Genomic DNA, 15,915 nt, shown 5'->3' on the forward strand with positions numbered 1-15,915 from the left:
CTCTCTCTCTCTCTCTCTCTCTCTCTCTCTCTCTCTCTCTCTCTCTCTCTCCTCCCTCTCTCTCTCTCTCTCTCCCTCCCTTCCTCCCTCTTTCCCACCCTCCCTACTACACAGTTAAGTCGCCTCTCTTTCCTGTCCTCATGAGAGTTGGGCATATCCTATCTCTGACAAATTCTGTCACACCTTTCTCTCATTCATCACTTTGCCCCTCAATTAGACATCACATTCACACATGGTTGCTTCTTTTTTTTATAAACTAACTTTGCCTTCATTGTTTGGGATTAAAGGTGTCTGTTAAGGGCATATCTGTATTTCCAGCCAGAGGTATTGAAGGTATGGTATTCCAGATAGGTCAGGTCTTTGGATGTAATCCCTTGCCAGAGCAGCAATGTTGCTGAATTAAACTTCCTCTACATAAGATAACATTGAAACTATATGGAGACATTCAACATTCAAATATTATAAAAAGACCAGACAGTGTTATGTTCCTACTGTATACATGGAGTGGGAAAAAGTTGGTGTGGAGGTATTTATAGGAGTGCCTAAGCACAAATTGTAGGAGCAATGAAAATTTATTAACCAACCTAGGTAAGATGGGTCTGTATTATTCATGCCTGAGGTCTATGGTATTGCTTATCTGGTTGTATGTGTCATTCTGCATATGAACTAATGATCAGGGATTCTGTGCATTTGAGAATGGCAGTGAAGGTAAAAATAATAAGACATGTATATTGGAGGTGTTTCTAACCTGAAACATTCGGAATCATGTGCAGAATCTGAATCTAGTTGTCTTATTGGAATTACCTGATTACTAAGTGAAGTCTAGATTTTCCTATATATAGTTTCTCGGAAGTCACATGAAAAACAGTCTTCCTTAAAATATAGAACTAGTGACTTCATCAACACATTAGAATATTTGAAAGTCTTTCAGTGTTTAATTTAAAGTGTGTTTCAAAATAACAGGGGAGAAGACAAATTTATTGTAGTCTACTGGAATAGAGAAAGGAGTGAATTTGGGCTTACACACATATACACAAGAAGGTTTTGCTTACAAATATTTGAGACCAGAAGTGAGCTAACTTAAACTAAAGTTGCAACCCAGATACAATTTAATTAAATTCATGGTTGAGATAAGAAAGATAATTCAGGAGACAGCAGGTGTTGGAGAGGGTGTGGAGAAAGAGGAACACTCCTCCACTGCTGGTGGGGTTGCAAATTGGTACATCCACTCTGGAAATCAGTCTGGCGGTTCCTCTGAAAACTGGGCACCTCCCTTCCAGAAGATCCTGCTATACCACTCCTGGGCATATACCCAGAGGATTCCCCACCATGTAATAAGGATACATGCTTTACTATGTTCATAGCAGCCCTATTTATAATTGCCAGATGCTGGAAAGAACCCAGGTATCCCTCAACAGAAGAGTGGATGCAAAAAATGTGGTATATATACACAATGGAGTACTATTCAGCCATTAGAAACAATGAATTCATGAAATTCTTAGGCAAATGGATGGAGCTAGAGAACATCATACTAAGTGAGGTAACCCAGACTCAAAAGGTGAATCATGGTATGCACTCACTAATAAGTGGTTATTAACCTAGAAAACTGGAATACCCAAAACATAATCCACACATCAAATGAGGTACAAGAAGAAAGGAGGAGTGGCCCCTGGTTCTGGAAAGACTCAGTGAAGCAGTATTCGGCAAAACCAGAACGGGGAAGTGGGAAGGGGTGGGTGGGAGGACAGGGGAAGAGAAGGGGGCTTACGGGACTTTCGGGCAATGGGGGGCTAGAAAAGGGGAAATCATTTGAAATGTAAATAAATTATATCGAATAAAAAAATTAAAAAAAAGAAAGATAAATATTCTTCTTGATGTGAATGAATAACATAAACTTTAGTCATTGTGTTCATTTTCTATTAAATATATATGAACTATTATAAAAATTAAAATACAAAGATGAAAAATAGACACGAAGAGGAAATAGTAGGATCAATACTGATCTAGATATGAGAGTTAGCTAAAAGGTCTTTTAAATAACTAGTTTAAGCCTCTTTAAAGAATTTTAAGAAAAAAAACAAAAAGAATTAAAGAATTTCAAAATAAAAACGGCTCTAACAACATGTTATCTTAATGTTATGAATTAATATCACAAATAATAACCCACAGTATGATCTGAAATCATCTAAAATCAGAAAGAAATATACTCCACTTGAGGAGAGAAGATAAAAAAATGTTCAAACAGGATAGAAAGAGAACAGTGCATAAACAATAATAGAACAAATTAATTTTGTGTTTTTGTTTAGAAGCAAAAGATACAGGCTATATATCTAACTGGACGTCTACAAGTAGATAAGAGAACAGTCAGAAGCGACAGCTGAAACCTCAAAGCTTTCCAAATGGGATTAATGTTATCAACTCAAATTCAGAACAATTCTGTAAAATTCCTATATCTGTTTATAAAAACAGCAATAACAAAAAGCCAAACAACTTTCTCAGGTTCTGCTAAAAGCCATCCTTAACATCGAGAATGTGAACAAGCAATTTTGGAAACAGGACAGTTTTTATAAAGTTTGTTTGATTCTTACTTTAATTTTATTTTATTATTATTTGTTTTTGATGCTTGTTTGTATATAAATGAGAAAGAAAAATGGCATAGATTTGGGTGGGTTGGGAAGGGAGATCTGGGAGGAATTGGAGAAGAGGAAACCATAATCGAAATATATTATTTTAACAAAATGTATTTTCAATGAAAGAAATGAGATAAAAAATAACTGAGAATTTTTTAATGTTTCATATCATTAGCCTTCTGGGAAATGAAAATTAAAACTATCCTGAGATCTCATCTTGTCCCAGACTGAATACGATCAAATAAATGGAGGGTGAAGAAAGGGGAATACTTTTTTACAGTTGGTGGGAGTACTGACTGCTGCAGCCATTATAGAAATCAGAGTTAATTTTCTCCCAAAAGCTAGCAGCAGGTCTACCCTAAAATATAGCTATACTACTCTTTAAGCATACTCCCAAAGAACTCCATATCCTGCTACTGAGATATCCGTTCATCCACGCTCATTGTTGCCCTGTCTACGCTATCCAGGAAGGAGTACGTGTCTATCAACTGCAGAACAGATAACAAAAATTATGGTCTGTGTACACAATGGAGTAAATTAGGAGATTCAAAGGTGGAGTTGGAAACAAATCATGTGGAGCGAGGTACCCAAGACCCAAAAAAGATAAAGCTTGCATGTTTTCTTTCATTGTGGATGTTAGATAAGAACCTTCAGATTTTTATGTTTACTTTTCAATATATTAAGGATAGTATAAATTGTATACATACATATATATGTATATAATATATATTTTTATTTTATTTTGTATATAATGGGAAGCAAGTACTGGTCGGAATATTGTAACTGTGGCTCAGCCTGAAGCCACCAAGAATTACTAGAATAGACACATATGTCATGGAAAGCTGTGTGCCTAGGGAGAGAAGCAGAACGGGAGCTGTGATGGGGTGACAGGTGAGAGAGAGGGCTGAGCCCACTAAAGTGTAGCCTCAGACTCCCCATTTCCTGACCCCCAACCTGCCACCCAGTATCAAGATCCCCCTAGCTCTGGCCAATGACAGGCCCAAGATGAAGAACAGATCACTTTCTGGATTGAACCTCCTTGATGGACCACCATGGTCCACGATACTGCCAGAGGCCATATTGGTGTCTGTGGTCCGTACTATTGCCCCAGGTCGGAAGAAACCTGAGGATCACGTGGACATGTGAGATCTATGCTGCTGTACGGCACCTTGATGATGTCCTCTGGCTTTACTGCCTCGGGAGGAAGCGCCTGCTTATGTGAGTGGCATGTGTAACCGACCACCAGAGACCCTGTTGAGGCTTGTGGACCATGCATCCATCCCCTGAGGTTCATTAGTTGGTCAGTGGTCCTGATATGCCCACGGACCATATTGATGTCTGCTGTTGCCTGAAGCCATACTTTATCCATGGGCCTGGGAAAGCTGGCGCTGTCCCTCACTGGCCCACAGCATAGCAGTACAGGCGGAGGCGTCATGTGCCCAGGATTGCTAGCTTCACCCTGCTCCAGCTACCCCCATGGCTTGCTTCAGCTGAAGGCTTCTGGCACCTATGCAGGCAGAGAAAAAAAAAAAAAAACAACCTCTCTTGTGGGGCTGGACACTAGGAATTTGACAGTGATACAGTCAATACACAATACACGGACCACACAAAATGGGTCCCTCCCTCCCTTTTTCTGTTTTTTTGTTCTTCCTTCCTTCCTTCCTTCCTTGCTTCCTTCCTTCCTTCCTTCCTTCCTTCCTTCCTTCCTTCCTTCCTTCCTTCCTTCCTTCCTTCCTTCCTCTCTCCCTCCCTCCCTTTCTTTTTTCTTTCTTTTGTGTGTGTATGGAGGAGGGTTTGAGGGAGCTTACGGGTAAGGGGGCAAATTTGGACGACCAGAAGATGACCACAACGGTAGAATAAGATGTGCGATTCCCAAATAATTAAAAAGAATCGGGAGAAGATGTCTGTGGGGAGTTTGTGTTTCTTGCTTGTATTTATTTATTTTTCATAGCCATCTTTTTGTTATTTAAGGACAGGGGCATTCAAATATCTATTAACGTTCCCAAGGTTTCTGAAAGTGCCAGAAGCAGAAGTGTGCAGACACTGGCGCTCAGCTTATGTTTTTAAACTAGTACTTATGGTTCGGACATAAGAAATAAATAGGAAGTCCTGTGCTGAGTTCTTAAGCTTTACCAGAGAAAGTTTTTGCTTACATTTTTTTTATAGAAAATCCCAAATGTATTGGGAAGTTTGATTTTAACAGTTAATAAACAATAAAGCTAATAAAGCTAACAAGCAGATCCAACAATTAACATTTCTCTACACTTAGCTGTGCACATATCCTTTCATGTGTCCAACCCTTTACCTACTAATTTATTTTCAAGACAAAGTCGTTGTCGACAAGACTGGCCTCCATCTCATAATCCTCTTTCTTTGAACTCCCAGGTGCTGGAATTGTGACTATGGAATATTAGTGCTATGGGAGAGAATAACTTTTAATATTGCCTGTTGCCTAGTTTTGTAATAAATATGCAGATATTTAAATGGTTGTATTAATGAAACCCAACATGCTGTTTTTTAAATGGCAGACCCTAGAGCTCATTGTTTACGACATTTGTAAAATTATTGTTCTAATTGCCAGTTACTTTTATTTCTTGATTTTATGCCAATTTGCTATTCTGTTCTAAACTTTATGTTTTAAAATCAAGAGAGCACCCTAATAAGTATACCTCACCAGGAACCTTCATCTATAAGATGTTATACAGTGTATGAAAGAAAAGAACCACCATATTTTAAAGAAGAGTAAAGCAATTGTTTAGGCTACCAGGTTTCCTTTTTTTTTTTTTTTTTTTTTTTTTTTTCTTTCTAATTTCTTGAACATTCGTTTGATCTTCATTATTTTGGTAATTAAACTTTCACACACCAGATGGCGCTAATACCCCACCACTGCCATAGCTGAAACCTTATTCTTCCAAAACTGTTGCTCTCTCTTTTCGGTTGCTGTTCATCTTTCTTTAGAATCTCAACATAAAGTGTATCAGTAAGCTGTGTTCTAGCTTAAACAACTAGAAGTAATCTTTTCCTGTATTTCTACAATCACAGGGGTGTCTTGAGATGGTGACAAACATTTTTTTTCAAGTTCCATGCAAATGAATTCTGGAGGCATTCTAACAAGCTAGGAACAAGGTCTTTTCATTCATGTAGTCCATCTGCCAACATAAATGTACACCAGACACCTTTTTGAAATAAATGGGAAGTTATGAATGAAAGCAGGGCAGGTGTTTTTTACACAGAGAGCACAGAAATGCTTTCAAAAGGATAAACACATTTTCAGACGGATGATTCAGCTAAAAACTTTTAAAGTTGACTGTTTCTATGTCCAGGTGAACGAGTAAGCTAAATTTTCTTGTACCTAAATATTTACCCAGATTCCCACAAATAAAACCTGATCATATGTGCTTGCAATAACATAATTAACAGTTAGTTTATTTTGCTTTATAAAAACCTTCTTTGTTAATTTTCTATTTGCTTGGATGTAAATGCCATTTTCAAATGTTTTTCAGAAACAGAATGACTGTGTAGGTTTGATTATCTGAAAACAAGAGTCTTATTTAAACTTGAGGGAGATGAGCATAATTTTGATGGAATTTTTACACAAAGATTTACTATTTTAATAATCATGATTATCAGTTTTTTATACTCAAATTTTAAAGAACACACAAACCAAATGCAATTCCTTTTCCCAATGACAATATGTCTCAAAATTGTTCTTTGAAATGTTCTTGCTGCAATGAAATAAATCTTAATGAATTTTCATATTTGGACAAACAAAAGTTGTATCCATATTTTGATAGATTAAAGATGAAGATGTGATCTTTTTCATTTGTTATAACTTCTAAAAGGATTTTGAGAAAAGAATAAGAGGTATCATTTTAAAAATACTATTTCTTAGCAAATGATGAAATATAATTGAAAACTTCAAATTACTTAGAAAAATAAAATAGATGAATACAGTGAAAATAGCAAGAATGGAAGTTTCATTAAACTTCTCTTCTGCCTTCTTATTGATATACATGAGTATTGAATTCATGAATATATATATGATCCAAAGAGTTATTTTGTTAATTAAAATATTTAGATTAAACTATAAATTGTACAGGAATACTTAAGTTGAAATTTTTTGAACAAAGAAATTATTAGTTACAATAGTACTTTAAAAAACAAACTACTAAAAATTATGTTTAGATTATACCTACTGAACATTGGAAAAATAAGATTCTATTTCTAAAATATACAGCAATGATTATGAATTTTCTTTGTAAAACTGATAATCTCGAGAAAAGCCTAGATGAAAATGGACCGGGACCTGGCGACACCCGGATGAAGTCGGCCAAAGCAGCTGGCATTTGTGTCGTGGGAGAAGACAACTTGAAATGCATTTCAGAAAGGGGAGGTGCTTAGACAACAGTCTCCTAACACCAAGAAGGTTCAAGCACGCTGATGTCTTTTTAAAATAAACTGTTAGTATATATCAAATGGATTTGTTAGGCTGGAACGGCTGCTTCAGAAAGCAGTTTAGCCACAAGATGGAGTAACTGAAGTCTGATGCTCAGCAGCTCTGGTACTGGGGCGAATGAGAGCTATCAGCGGGATCCCGAGGATAAGGAGTAAAACAAGGGAAAGATTTTCATTTCCTAACCTCCCCACTAATTCTGGTGAGTGTTACACCAACTTAAGCTGTAGGTGTGGAGCTGAGCCCACAGCTGTATAGAACCTCTATTCTTCTGTAGATCTGATGTTTTCCCTTACCCTCCTCTTTGGCCTCAGCTGACTGACTCCTCAGCAGCATTCAAAGCCTACCTGCTGGAGGCTCCATGCCTGGCTCCTCAACGTGCTGGAGAGGGAAGACTGTGAACTGAGAGCTTTGTCTGCCTTGTCTCAGAGAAAGAGCTTAGGACTAAAACAGCCAAACATCTCTCTCCTATTACCCTCAACCCTCTCCCTCTCCTGACTCATTCTCCCATTCTTTTTTTAATTCTCCCATTCTAATTATATTATTTCATGATATTTTTAAATTGAAATGTTAAGTATTATATTATATTATGTTATGTTATGTTATGTTATGTTATGTTATGTTATGTTATGTTATGTTATATTATATTATTATATTGTAGTATGGTTTTTTTTCTTCCAAGGCAGGGTTTTTCTGTGTAGACCTGACTATCCTCGATTCACTTTGTAGATCAGGCTGGTCTTTTGCTTCCCTCATGCAGGGATTAAAGTTGTGTGCCAACACACCCAGCTTTTTTTAAAATGACTTTTAAAAACAGTATTATATTCTCTTTTGTTATATTCTTTTCACCCGTCTTCTTCCCCATCTCCCGCCACTGTCTTGTGTCAGTCCACATGTGTTTTCTATAGCCCCCTTCCACAGTTCTTTTTCCACTTCTAATGCCATGTCATCTATCCACAAGCCGCACACATAGATACATACATATGCCATATCAAACAGAGAAATATAAAGTATATGCATTAAAAACTAGAATCCAAATATGAAGGAGAACATGCAGTGATTGTGTCTCTGAATCTGGAATCATCCATTTTTCCTACTCATTTCATAATTTCTTTTTTGAATTCTTTTTTTTTTTGTAGCTGAACAAAAATCCATCTTCTGTATGTAGCACACCTTTCCAACTTCAGTGTTCTGCTTTAGGAACTTTCTAAAAATCTCAGTCACAATAGTTGATAAGATGAGCTACAGTATGTAAATATTTAAATACAGTGTTCATTCTTCTCCTCTCCATTAGATGACAACCTTTAAGAAAGTATTATTATGCTACCTAGTATTTGGAAGTTATTCAGAAGTGACCGTGAGGGAAAGAGAGAGTGAACACAAAAAGAACTGGCGGAGTTTTCCACAACACACATCCATGTAGTCAATAGGGCCAGATGCGGCTGAGAGTGGCAAATAGGAAACTTAAAAGAAAAGACTTGGAAAGAGAAAAAAAGGAGACAACTTGAAAAAAAGAGGAGGAGTAAGAGGAGGAGAAAGAGAAGCAGAAAGAGGAGGAGAAAGGAGGAAGAAGAGGAGGGGGAAGAAGAAGAGGAAGAGGACAGGAAGAGGAAAAAGAGAAGGAGGAAGAGGAGGAGGAAGAGGAAAAAGGAGAGGAAGAGGAGGAGGAGAGGAAGAGGAGGAGGAGAGGAGGAGGGAATGACAAGAGAATCATTGTCTGGTGAACTTGTGATCCTGTTGCATGCACTGAAAATTATAGAGTTGCACATCTGACTATGTTGTGGCTTTTGAAGTCAGGAAATCACTTGAATTCAGTTCAAAGTATAAAAAAATCCCTCGGAAACTTTGAAGGGGTGTTTCTATAACCGCCCTCTATCTATTGCATTTCCAGTTAACACCCTTTGTGAAAAGCTAGGCTTTCCAAGTAAAAATGTTAAAACAAACGTGTTCTGTCAAATCTGTGTGTTCTTTTCATTATTTCATGGTAGGATTTTTTTTCTGTTTAGTTACTTGACTTTATCTGAACCAGATTTTTTTCTTCTAATTTTAAACCAAAATGTAACATTTTTTCCCAATTACATTCTCTGTTCTTCATGTGTTATGTTCTGAGAAGTGCCAAAGGTAACATCAACTGAGCTCCTGAGGACTTGTTGGACAGCATCTCCTTAAATGGTGAGAGGTAGAGGTGCTGTGTGTGTGTGTGTGTGTGTGTGTGTGTGTGTGTGTGTGTAAGAGAGAGAGTGACACAGAGAGAGACAGAGACAGAGAGACAGAGAGAGAGACAGACAGACAGACAGAGGGTAAAGACTAACAATCAAAGTTAGCAAATAAAAATGGATTAATTTGAAACAGGAGCAAGAGTTCAAAATTGGACAATCTAAGGCCAAAGATGAAGGCTTTACTCTGTGGTAGTTTCTACTTTAGAATAATTCTAGTTTGCACCACTTAAATGTAGTTTTAAACTCCATCCTGGTAAGGGGCATGCACATTCCTAGAATAGGACTATGCTGAAGGCTTCCTTTCCCAGTCCACCTTCCACCCTGCCTGTGAGCCACTTCTCCACCCTTTGTCAATGACTACAGCATTCCATCCCAGAATGCTTCCAGTCTCAGAATGGCTTTGCTCTGTTTTGTCCCTTACCATTGTGCAATTTAATCCTCTGTCGGTGAAATTTCACAGTAAATTACACATAATAGCACTAAATTTAACTATATTGTCCCTTCTACATAAATTACAGGTTGGTTTGAATTTGTGGTACTATAAACATGTTAAATATTTTAAGAGTTGCATGAAAGAAGACACTGAAGACAATTAGGACATTGCACAATGTCAGGTAACATGATTTAGGGAAATATAATTTTATCCTGAAAACATGTGTTGTAAGGATAGAAGTTAGTTATGGATAACACACTAGTATTACCTAATTATCTAGTTTACATAATGATCTGTAACACTCGTGTGTATGTACTAGGGTGGACTTAAACAAATGTGACAGAAGGTGGCATAACTGGGTCTCTGGCCTCTGGGGCCTGGGAGACTACCACTGAGACAATAAATATGCCAGACTGTGTGAAGAACCTTATCAAACAGGGTGTGTATTTTTTTGACCTTACCTCCTTAGATTCTCCTCAAAATTCTTAACCCTCTAGGAAGAATCTCTATGTTGTTATCTCTATCACATACCTGATTACTCAATCCAGCCACTTTCCTTAGAGAAATATGGGGGTCTATCTACCCACTGCCTCCGAGGCTTGTGACAGAGAAGATTACTGTTCCAATTCAAAGATTGGGCAGAAGGAGGCTCAAACAAAACAACGGCAGTGGGTTAGTGCTGTTTGCTTCAATGTAAACTTAGGACATTGGAAAGTGGGTGCTGTTAGGTGCACTGGGTGCTTGGTTGTCTTATGAATTCCTTCAGTTTTGCCTCAAACAAGAAGGCCAAACAAATACCAAGGATAGGCGACTTGAGAGTTTTTAGATGTCTTCTGGCTTTGAAAACATGATACTCACAGTTGAGACTGTTAGCAGAAAATCCAACTATTTATTATAATTTGAAATACAAGAAGGTTTAAAATAGGCATACATCTAAGTCCTGGCTTATGCCGTGACAGGTTTATAAATCGTTGATGTAATGAAGGAGCAGAGAGGCAAGATACCAAAATTGGTTTTCTGTGTCAATGAAAACACTGAAGGTGTGCAGACTTGTACTTTCCCTTTGTAAATTGACACATCAATTTCTAGTTTACCCCAGAAATTTGTATTTCTTTTTTATCCTTATTTCTTTTATATTTTTTAGATTGTAATATAATTATATCATTTCCCCTTTTCCTTTTGTCTTTCCAAAATGTCCCACATATCTCCCTTCCTATTTTCAACTCATAGCCACTTATTTTTCATAATTATTATTATAGTCATATATGCATATACATATATTTCTAAATAAAATGTGTTCAGTATATATAACATATGTATGTTTTAAAGGTTGACTTTTTCTTTTTTAAATGCTTTTTATTTTCCTCTCTTTGAAAAGAAAGCTATAGGTTGCTTCTTTCTTTTTATTAATCACTCCATACGTTTACATCTCAAATGATATCTCACTTCCTGGTTACCCCTCCACAAGCCCTCCACCCCACATCCACCGTCTCCACTGTACCCTTTGCCTCTATGAGGGTGCACCCCTGTCCACCCACCCTCTCCCACCCCACCACTCCAGAATCTTTAGAATGTTTTTGACAATCTGAAATTTTATTTTTTATATTTTTTAAAAGGAAGGACCTGCTATCTGTCAATTTAGTTGAACAAAAATAACAGAAAATCTGCAAAAGATGTTCTTAATGTTTAATTTCAGTAGTTGGGAAGCTAAGATCAGAAGACCAGGAATTTAAGGGCCAGCTTTTGCCACACAGTGCGACTCTACCTCAAAAAAATTAAAGTAAGATGAAGACAAAACACAGCTGTGATACTGCTGGCAGAAGTCTGTTTATGCAACACTGTATGTGGCAATGTATACATGGTGACACACACAACACTTCTGTAATCCAACTTGTTTCATCCTTCATTCAGTCACTTGGAGCATGTGAAACCTTGACATTCAATATGGCTAAGACTGGAGGAAGACATGCAGACATGGTTTTCAATTAAATTGTGGTGAACCCTAATGTATCAGCTCCTTTCAATTTTGGACACAGAGTTAAGGAAAAGTAAAAGCCTATTCCATATTAATTCTTTTTCCTAAGAAAAAGAAGTATCTTACATTGAATCATTGACCATTTGACATGATATAATCTCATTTAAAATAAAATCATTATTAGCATTTCTCTAAACCCCCCAAAAAGTAACTATTAACTCATAACTCATACAAATAACATCAATTTTCCACATTAATGTTAAACTGAGTTTGAAAACATCATATACTTAAAACAACAAACTATAGAATTAAACCAATTCTCTGCTCTATGATTAAAGTCTCTAAGCCTGAAAGAACATTTTTGCCCTTTAAAACTCCAGGATTAGAAAACACTTATCTCCCCAGAAAGCACGCAGTGGTTATTTAGTTTTGTTTCAGCACAGGTTTAATTGGTTCATTTTAGCAATTCTGGGCTGCGGCCTAATTTCATACAATATCCAATTGTGAGAGTAAAATGCATGCTTGGAAAGTATTACCCATTCCCCAGAACTGAAATTACACAGCTCAGCCAAGGAATTCTCTTATGTTACAGGTTGTCCTGTAAATCTGACCCAATTCTAAGCAGCATGCGGTTTTGCAAGAAACAGCATTTACTGTTCCCGAAAGCTAGGAGTGTGAATGCAGGCAAGCTCTGCACTGAAAAGACATGAGGAAGACCTTGCATGAGGAAAAGAGAAAGAGGGGAAAGAAATTAAGAAAGAAAGAAAGAAAGAAAGAAATTAAGAAGAAGAAGAAAGAAAGAAAGAAAGAAAGAAAGAAAGAAAGAAAGAAAGAAAGAAAGAAAGAAAGAAAGAAAGAGAAAGGAAAGGAGAAAGGAAGGAAGGAAGGTAGAAAGAAATTAAGAAAGAAAGAAAGGAAGAAAGAAAGAAAGAAAGAAAGAAAGAAAGAAAGAAAGAAAGAAAGAAAGAAAGAAAGAAAGAAAGGAAGGAAGGAAGGAAGGAAGGAAGGAAGGAAGGAAAGAAAGAAAGAAAGAAAGGAAAGGAAAGAAAAGAAAGAGAGAAAGGAAGGAAGGAAGGAAGAAAGAAATTAAGAAAGAAATTAAGAAAGAAAGAAAGAAACAAACAAACAATAGATTCATAGTTCTCCCTTTGGTTACTATTCTTTGATTATGAATACTGATTTTTAAATATTTGTAAGGTTATTGTTATTTATTTGGGTGGGTATAAGACACAGTTGCCACGCCTGTATGAGGAACCTGGAGCAGAGCATGCAGGAGGGAGGCATTTTTCCTCCTTTCACCAGGTGGGGCCATGGATTGAACTCATGCAGCCCGGTTCTGTAGCAAGCAAGGTCATTATTGTGTTTACCCTACCTGCTGGCCCAGTTAACACTGGTTTTTAGAACAATGTTGATCTTTATCAGAGCAGAAAAGACTTATGAAATCTTTTCTTTCCTGTTCAGGAAAGCCTAATAGCATTTCACAAACATATTTTTTTTGAATCAGCCAGCAACAGATGTGGGAAAGAGAAACAGAAGCAAATAAATATTGAAGTCTATACCTAACTGTTTTAATTGATCCAAGCTTTCTGTCTGGTGAAATTTCTGTTGATAGACTGATTAAGTTATTTACACGTGAAATAGAAACAGGCTACAAGCCAAGCAAAGACTGAAGCAGGAGTACTGTGTCCACAGAAAATCCATGGAACTTCTGACATTGGTCTCTGTATTGCATGCCCTTTGCGGATCTCATGAGGCTCCCCTACATAATGCTTTAAACAATAAACTCTCACTCATCTCTGACTGGAGTGCCCGAGAAACACTAATGTGTACGGTGTAACTGCCCAACTCATGAGCAAGAACTGGCACCGCATGTGAATATATACGACGATTCAAAACCAGTAGTAACAAAAGAATTAGCTGATATCCATGGAATAAATGGGTATTTTAAAATCATTAACACTAAAGCATCATGTAAACATCATGGCACTTCCTTTTTAATATTGAAATTCTGCTTTATAATCACATAAACATATTAATTCAATTTGTATCAATTAAGGTTTAGAAATTAGCTAGAAATAAAATAGTTCTTTCTTTAATCATATATATCTAGAAAAAGTCAAGCATTATCACTCAAGTAGAGGATTAAAACAAAAGATGAAAACATTGGTTTTGACAAAATAAAAAAGTTGAGTCTTGTTTTGTAATATCACATTGCTTTAGGATTCCTGGCCAATATTTCATTTTAGCAATACTTACATTTTTGTATACAAGGAAATGTCTGCCTTAGTCTAATACTTACATTTTTGTATACAAGGAAATGTCTGCCTTAGTCTGAATATAAGACTCATAAGCTAAAATTTAAGAAATAATACTAGAAAATATAAGTGAAACAGTTTACTCCTTCAAAAAGTATTAAATACCCTTAAATATTTTTTTTCAGAATTTTACTAAAAGGTAAAACTGAGAAACCCGTTCTACTCTCCTTATCTGAATTGGCAAATATCCAGTTAGAGGTTGTGTGTTAGAATTCTTTAGTGAGGAGGTTCCAGCAAAGCCTCAGGTTACAAAGTTGGCTAAGAGAAACATTTAAGGAAATTATTAAATTTATGTCATTCATTTGAAATAAAAAGTGCTAAGTCAGGCATAGCAGTTCATTACCACCTGTAACCTCAGCCTATGGTAGGTAGGCTGTCAGGAGTCCCAGGGTGTACTAACCCCCTATCTTAAACAATCAAAGCACAAAAAAGAGTTAATTAAATGTTTAGCACATTACTAGTTACCTATCATACATTAGGAATGTAAACTCCTTCATCGGATAAACTGAGCAATTTTGATAGCATTTAAGTGAATAATAAAGTCAGAATTTCTGTTATTGTCATGAAAGAATTCCAACACTCACATCACCTACTTCAAAATGGCTTTCAGAAGCAAATGTGCCCCACACATAGTCTCAGAAAACAAAACCTCAAGTAAATCAGGTCCTTCCAATACTCTGTACAGATTATATGTCAAATTTTTAATCTTTTTATCTCATACTTGCAGTTCTTATATATAAAACATTTAAAGATGTGGCAATATCAGTTAAGTGATATAATAAGGAAGACTTAGAAATGTGCCTGAAAAAAATCCACTCATTTAATTAAAAGTGAATGTTTTCATTAACTTTGGATATTTACATATTTTTTACCACATAAAGTATCAGGGACACTCATGAAAAAAAAGAGGAAACTATAACTATAGAAAGTTATAGTTTGGTGATAACTAAAAGTTTAATGACAAGCCTAATTATGAATCGCAAAAACTTGTTTAAAGTGCCGTCTTGAGATTTACATTAAGCCAAACTATCTATTACAATAGTCAAATGAACGGTTCACAGTTTTTAAACTTATCACACAAAAGCCGCTAAGTTACAGACGAGTAATTAGCCACATTTTTTAGACGTAGTTTGAATGATTGCTATGAGAAATATTATCTGCAAATGTTTTATAATGAAGCTCTGCCAGAAGGGAGAAAGGGTGTTTTAAGCTTACCTTCTGCTACACAAACAGTCCATAATATAAGCCAAATAATTCTTGCTGACAGTCTCATGTTTTTTCTTTCTGGAGTCAACTGACTCGAAGAGAAGTGTTTACCGTACCATCCAGTTCCTCTCTGCTATGAACAGTGGTCACGGTCACGGCAGGGAAAGACTTGCCCCAAAGGGAAGTTGAAAGTCAGTTTAGGAAATCAGGATGGCTAGATGCTCCGCCCATGAGTAACTTCTGCAAAGTAAACTGAAAGGGTAGAGCACAAGTCCAGCAGCATGGGTGTTTGATCTCTTCTGTTACTGCGCCCTGTCTGTGACCTGCTGGATTGTTCTTGTAAATCACAGCTTGTTTTGCTTGGAAACAAGTTCACATTTCTGGAAATGTGAGCAGGCGCTGGATTTCATAATCCTTTAAACTGTGTTCCATTGTGGCCAAACCACAGAACAGAAAGCAGGGAAGGCCCACTTAAAAATCATTGAGGGAAGTTCAGTTAGTCAGTGAACTGAGGACCAACACCCATGCATGGCACAGAAACGTCGTCAAGATTGTCATGCTGAGGGATGGTGATTGTGGGATTGGTTTTCTAAAATTCATGAAATGAGTCTCCCAAGAAATTCTATTTATATGTGTGAGGCAACTAGTCTGTGTCTCCTTGGATAAGAATGAATAACTCAAAAA

The 15,915-nt window shown here is 36.7% G+C and overlaps 1 protein-coding gene across 10 annotated transcripts in view; it reads right to left on the reverse strand.

The window, feature by feature from the left end:
- Window positions 1-15,524, reverse strand: part of LOC127697904 (complement factor H-like) — a 577,689-nt gene extending 562,165 nt beyond the window's left edge. For 5 of the 10 annotated variants that reach the window (XM_052201278.1, XM_052201283.1, XM_052201282.1 and 2 more), the window contains exon 1: window positions 15,241-15,521. In XM_052201278.1, coding sequence (XP_052057238.1) covers window positions 15,241-15,298 — 58 coding nt within the window. In that variant the 5' untranslated portion in view covers window positions 15,299-15,521. Of the gene's footprint in view, window positions 1-15,240 lie in introns of all 10 variants that reach the window. The other 5 variants (XM_052201281.1, XM_052201277.1, XM_052201284.1 and 2 more) reach the window with 4 other exon arrangements.
- Between the last annotated feature and the right edge of the window lie 391 nt (window positions 15,525-15,915).

Source organism: Apodemus sylvaticus, chromosome 12, assembly GCF_947179515.1.
Source record: "Apodemus sylvaticus chromosome 12, mApoSyl1.1, whole genome shotgun sequence".
Lineage (NCBI taxonomy): Eukaryota > Metazoa > Chordata > Mammalia > Rodentia > Muridae > Apodemus > Apodemus sylvaticus.